Source organism: Procambarus clarkii, chromosome 25, assembly GCF_040958095.1.
Source record: "Procambarus clarkii isolate CNS0578487 chromosome 25, FALCON_Pclarkii_2.0, whole genome shotgun sequence".
Lineage (NCBI taxonomy): Eukaryota > Metazoa > Arthropoda > Malacostraca > Decapoda > Cambaridae > Procambarus > Procambarus clarkii.
Genome location: NC_091174.1, coordinates 32,467,907 through 32,474,862, shown reverse-complemented (window position 1 = coordinate 32,474,862; position 6,956 = coordinate 32,467,907). Strand labels below are relative to the sequence as shown.

At 42.7% G+C, this 6,956-nt stretch overlaps 1 protein-coding gene across 1 annotated transcript; it reads left to right on the top strand.

The window, feature by feature from the left end:
* The first annotated feature begins 3,784 nt into the window (after positions 1-3,784).
* On the top strand, positions 3,785-6,002 carry LOC138368401 (cuticle protein AMP1A-like). The gene is made up of 3 exons (XM_069330925.1): positions 3,785-3,821; positions 5,038-5,276; positions 5,668-6,002. The coding sequence occupies exons 1-3, from the start codon at positions 3,813-3,815 to the stop codon at positions 5,882-5,884; spliced, it is 465 nt and encodes a 154-aa protein (XP_069187026.1). The 5' UTR covers positions 3,785-3,812; the 3' UTR covers positions 5,885-6,002.
* Positions 6,003-6,956: the final 954 nt, after the last annotated feature.

Below are 6,956 nucleotides of genomic sequence, written 5' to 3'. Positions count from 1 at the left end.
AGTCAACCCATTCTACTCCCACCAGCTCGAACCATTTCATTGGTATCATAACACACTACGACGTGTGCCAGGCAGGACAACCATTCAATAAAACCATACTGGCGCTTGTTTACAAACCCAATATTCTCCAGGCGCTCTACGAGTCTTGAGATTACCTGTACAATGCCTCAAGATTGGCCTGATAGTTAATAAAACTAAATTTATATTTTTAAAAGGAATAAAAGATGATCAAGAAATTGAATTGAGACAAGTCCAATATTTTTATAAAGATGCCAAACCTTCACACTCTGGAATGGGATTTGCTCTATACCTGCACCACCAACACTTGTTCCGTCAGTACCTGTACCGTCAACATCTGTACCGGCAGCATTTATACCGCAAGCACCTGTACCGTTAGCATCTGTACCAGTGAACACCTGAACCGTCAGCACTCTTCTGCAAACACTCAAAGCAACAACATTGAAGCCATAAGCCCGGATTCATCAAACATTTACACAACCACTTACGAAACTTGTACATCTTTTTAGTAATCATAGCTGCTTTGTTTGCACTTATCAAAACGTTTACAACCTTCGAAACTTCACAACTCAAGGTTATTGTTCTTATACACGCTCTCGTAGTGCTTCGGTGCTCAAAACTGTTTAATATATATATCAACAAACCTGCCACGGTTGTTCAAAGATGTATAGGTTTCATATGTGGTTACGGAAATGCTTGATGAATCCTGGCATGGTTGTTGCACCCTCTAGCGGTGTTTTAACTTCCCTTGGCAATAGCTGCCAACATATATTTTCATATCTTGAATTAAGGAACAGTAGAGAGAGCAAAAGGAAAGGCACTCAAAACTGAACTTCCTGGCAGTTTTGAGAACACTTGTGTTAACTATTTCAGAGTTACTGAAATATATGCAGTGTATCTCTTTACTTCACAGCTGTTAACAGGTTCTGATTAAAATTCTTTAATTCATTTAAATGACATTCTAAATACAGAACAGGAATTTGTTTTTCTATCAAAGAGATAAAAAAAAAATATGAAAAAAGCTAAGCCAGTATGACTACGTATTGCAAAGTAGGGATACTAGAACAGGATAGGAGCTGAGATAGGACAACCGAACACTCCTCTAACACTGCTTTCAACTGAATATGTTCAGAGTTTATATTTTGGGTAAACAGATCCTGCAAAAAGTCAGACAAATATTTCATTTGTATTTTTGTTTTCAGCAAGTGCATAGAGTTCCACTTTTGGACGAGCACAGGTAGCAGTAATGCACTCCGTTGTCCAGCCTTAATAATAAGTCAAATACTGACTTACTGTCGATTTGAATAAGTCAGTATCTGAGTTGTACAGCGAACAACCAAGTAATAGCATAAATCTTTAACATTGTATAATAATTAACAGGCTTTTCTTAAATATAATTTAATATAAATATATATTGTGGGTTTATGTATAATTATGTCTAGGTAGGATTAGGCAAGATGTCTAGTTAACTTGTTTTAAGAGTGTTTACAAAAAAGGCTGAAAGTGAACGAAGCACGTTTCGAATCCTTGCTTCGAACATGAACGAGTACGCTATAAGCCAAGTATTGACATTAATAAATCAATATTGGATTTTACGTTTTTAACCAGACGGTCCTTTGTGTTAATGATGGGCTGTAGCGATAAACTCAAGGAGAACGAGCTGATTTAGCATAGATTGAACCTAACGAGAGTTGGTTCAGGTAGCAGCGAATGAACCCAAGTCGGACCCAAACAGACGTTGGACTCCACCAGGAGAGACCATTGTACGCTTATCGAGATTTATATCAGTCTTCAATCCGGACACGCAAGCTCTTCTACACCTTACTTAGTATGGTACGAATTATTTTCTCAATAGGCCCAGAGGCTTGGGATGTACCTATACATAGATTTCTCGATATACTCATTATGGAGGAATGAATATATTATATAATTATATCAATCAAACAGCATTTCGATACAGGTAGGGGAGTGGGGGGGGGGGAGGGAGGGGACTTGATGTTACTTGTGGGAGGTGGGGTCCTGGTGTCCAGGAGGTGAGTCCTGGTATCCAGAAAGCGGGGTCCTGGTGACTAGGAGGTGGGGGTCCTGGTGACTAGGAGGTGGGGGTCCTGGTGACTAGGAGGTGGGGGTCCTGGTGACTAGGAGGTGGGGTCCTGGTGACCAGGAGGTGGGGGTCCTGGTGACCAGGAGGTGGGGTCCTGGTGACCAGGAGGTGGGGGTCCTGGTGACTAGGAGGTGGGGGTCCTGGTGACCAGGAGGTGGGGTCTTGGTGACCAGGAGGTGGGGTCCTGGTGACCAGGAGGTGGGGTCCTGGTGACTAGGAGGTGGGGGTCCTGGTGACTAGGAGGTGGGGGTCCTGGTGACCAGGAGGTGGGGTCCTGGTGACTAGGAGGTGGGGGTCCTGGTGACTAGGAGGTGGGGGTCCTGGTGACTAGGAGGTGGGGTCCTGGTGACTAGGAGGTGGGGGTCCTGGTGACCAGGAGGTGGGGTCCTGGTCGCCTCCCTGACCCAGCTTGCGACTTCGTCAAGTGCTCTTAAGTCTGCCGATAGAGATTTATCGCTGTGCTCTGTGATTGGGATCTCGGTGTAGGTGACCTGTGTGTATGCCACAGTGGCCGAAGCTTCGTAAGGGAGTGTGAGTGCTTACACACACACAAACACACACACACACACACACACACACACACACACACACACACACAAACACACACACACACAGAAAATACGACTCATTTCATGACCGACTTGCAGAGAAAAATCTTAATTGAATTCCAGGCGCTGGTATTTCCGACGGACCGTCACCGGGTCTACAGAAGCACCAGTAATCAAGAATCTAATAAAAATAATGATAATAATATTTATGTAATTATAATAATTGCTATATTAATTATAATAATAATGATAACAACACCAATAATAATAATAATAATAATAATAATAATAATAATAATAATGATGATTATCGTAAAAGTAAAAATAAAAAGGAGCGAATAGATATGACATTGTTCTTGTTGTTATCTGTTATTGTTGTGGCTGCTGTAGTTGCTTCTTGCAACTGTTGCTTGTTGTTGCTTCTGCTCCTGCCAACAGCTGTTGTTGCCATATCTTTTTAATGTATTTTATGATGCATCCAAATTTCTCGGTCTTCCAGTACGTCTTTGCTTACGAAAAAAATATTCCTATTCCAAACATCGCAGATATAGCTGACGTGTATTAGTCAACTTTAAATCCTCAACAAAATTTCTACTTTTTGTTCCCTCTTGCTTACCAAATAGATATTTAAAAATATTTAGTTAGTAGTGTTGGCCAAACACAGGTTGTCCCATAAGGCTACTGGGGACGCTGTGCTTGGAGATATATCTCGTTAATAAATGTCACACCTCGAGTTACTGGTTCTGGTGAAAGTTCCTATTCTCGTTAATTCGATTAATCCAATAACAAATTGAAGAACGCATTCATACCCCTTGTGTGTCAGAGTTTATACGGCGCGCCGGAAGATTAGTTTGCCAAGTGTGTACATTGTTAATAGAAATAATTCAGCCAACTCAGGAGATAAGCCTTGTGAGGTTGGATGGATCAAGTGTCCCTGCGACCACAAGGACGTGTCGAGGTAATTTAGTGGACGGTCAGGTGGACAAGTGAGGATGTAGGGCAGGGGTGAAGGGCTTGACGTATCTGCCAAGGGCATTCCTCTCCCGTGTGAGGTGTGACTAGGCACCGCTCCAGGCTCCTCCCTATAAAAGATCTGCTGCCTCAGTCTCTGGCACCAGTCGTCGGCCCCAACGCCAACCATCATGAAGCTTGTGAGTTTTTTTTTCTCTGGAAGTGCTGAAAGTTATGGAAGACTCAACTGTGGTTTGACACTCCTGAACACTGTCGTGTTGTTGGCCACTGTTCACTATTAAATGTGGTTGCGTACTCTTGGACGTTGAAGTGTGACTGGACAATTATGGATGTTGTTGTGTGATTGGTTATTTTTGGCTGGTGTTGTGTGGTTGGCCAGTATTGGGCGCTGTCGTGTGGCTAATCACTCATGGCTGTTGTATTGCGGTTGGCCACTCATTGCTGCAATACTCTTGCAGGCTGGCCATTGCCTTCATGAAGTGTGGTTTATATCATGATGTTGATCGTTCACCTCGATGTTGAACGAATTAATGTTTACACTCACTTTGTAATGCAACTGTTCGTCCTAGCATGGCTAGCAAGACTGTCCACGTGCACTGTCAGTATGCACTGCAGTTAACTCTCAGTTGTCAACAGTCGCTGCAGATCGCTAACATCTTGCACCTCATTCTCCAACTGGTTGTCTACTCTCACTTTAAACTGCATTTGATATTCTACCTAATATTAGAATATGGATTATTCCCAAATGTTCCCATATTGCAGAGATTTATTCACGGGCTTTACAAAGTTCAATGATTTTCACCTAATGTGTGAATTGTTTATTAATTGTCCAGTAATACTGCAGAAGGGATGAATGCTGCCAGCCTCGTCACAGAATATATCACAGACAATAGTCCTCTGGTTTTGTTCCCATGGTTAATAGCACTGTACAATAGTTTAATTTATGAGATCATATTCCAGCGGATTTGGTCTTGTTTACCGTTGTGAGGTATGAGTAATGGCCCTCCCGAGAGCCGCTGTTGGGGAGGCTGAGCGTGCCTGTCCTCGGTCCTCACACTACCTGGCTCGGTTCACTGTGAGGGAGAAAGGTTATAGTGTTGCTACACGCTACTGAATTCATGTTTTAAATCTTAATTCATGTCAGATTAGTTGAATATAAATAAGAGCTGCTTCGCACGGCTCATTAGCCCTGCCATTATTTCTATTCTTATGGTTTCTTGTTGTCGTGGTCCCCACTTAGCCAATTTTCTGACCCCTTTCAAGTATACAACACACAACAACTACCTAACGCCTTGGTACATATTTCTTCTAGGTGAACAGTTGCATCAGGTGAAATTAAATGCTGCCCAAGCGTTTCTGTCCTACATATGTACTGACGTTATTCATCTTCACCAGATAATCCTCGCCGCAGTGGCCGTTATGGCTATCGCTGCTCCCGACAAACTTCCCCAGACCTACAGTGCCCCTGGCAGGGACGAAAGCAAGGAGGTGGTGCCCATTCTGAAGGACGAGCGTGTTCATGAGGACGATGGAAGGTACAACGTGGAAGTGGAGACTGGCAATGGAATCGTTATTTCACAGTCCGGATCCCCCGAAGGAGAGAGCGGAGCCATTAGCGCCGCTGGAGAATTCTCGTAAGTGTGCATGCTCTTAATGTAAGCTACGGAATTGTGGAGTGTATTCTTCATTAATGTTGGTAGTAATACCTTTTATTTCAAATTTGTTAGCCAAACTATCCAGAGAATCACACCTTGATCATATACAAAACTGTTTTAAATCGTTCACTGTCCAATAAATTTGCCATCTTATCCGTACATAAATTTTTATGTAATTTTTATGTAAATTATTTATGTATAAATTTGGGATACATATGAAAACTTAAGTCATTTTCCTGCTCATCCCGACTCAGCTTCCCATCGATGAAGTACATATGATAATAGTTATGTTTTTTTTTCTAAAGCGTTTGCTGACGATTACTCACCACAGGAACTCTGTTGGGATTAAAGGATATAATTATTTTCCCAGATACACATCTCCTGAGGGTACCCCAGTGAAGCTCAAATTTGTAGCAAATGCAAATGGTTTCCAGCCCGAGTCTGACCTGCTGCCAGTGGCTCCTGAGTTCCCCCACCCAATCCCACAGTTCGTGCTGGACCAGATCGCCTTCGCTGCTGAGGAAGACGCTGCCGCCGCCCGCGCCGCGGCCTCGGAACCCTCCCGCACATACTCCAGACCTCAGTAGTTGACGCTTCACCTTGCTAGACCATCCCACTGATCACCTAATGTATTTATTATATTTATGAACATTGATTGTTTTCCACGTACTTGAATAAATTCGGTCTGCACGAAACAATTTCTATCTTTTCTACTTGATAATGTTAGCTAAATAAAAATCCAATATTAATATATTTAAAATACGCACGGAGTAGATACAAATATACTTTACCCTGGGATTGGTAGGATTAATAAGGTTAATTGAGAAAGAGGTCAATACAGCATGTAGTGTTTATGTATATTATATATATATATATATATATATATATATATATATATATATATATATATATATATATATATATATATATATATATATATATATATATATATATATAACTGAAAACTCACACCCCAGAAGTGACTCGAACCCATACTCCCAGATGCCACGCAACTGGTATGTACAAGACGCCTTAATCCACTTGACCATCACGACCGGACAAAATGAGGTGATAGCCGAGGCTATTTGAACCACCCCACCGCCGGCACTCGGATAGTAATCTTGGGCATAGCATTTTACCAAATCACCTCATTCTTTGGGGCACACGTGAGGAACACAAATGCGAACAAGCCTGAATGGTCCCCAGGACAATATGCAACTGAAAACTCACACCCCAGAAGTGACTCGAACCCATACTCCCAGATGCCACGCAACTGGTATGTACATGACGCCTTAATCCACTTGACCATCACGACCGGACAAAATGAGGTGATAGCCGAGGCTATTTGAACCACCCCACCGCCGGCACTCGGATAGTAATCTTGGGCATAGCATTTTACCAAAATGATTTGGTAAAATGCTATGCCCAAGATTACTATCCGAGTGCCGGCGGTGGGGTGGTTCAAATAGCCTCGGCTATCACCTCATTTTGTCCGGTCGTGATGGTCAAGTGGATTAAGGCGTCTTGTACATACCAGTTGCGTGGCATCTGGGAGTATGGGTTCGAGTCACTTCTGGGGTGTGAGTTTTCAGTTGCATATTGTCCTGGGGACCATTCAGGCTTGTTCGCATTTGTGTTCCTCACGTGTGCCCCAAAGAA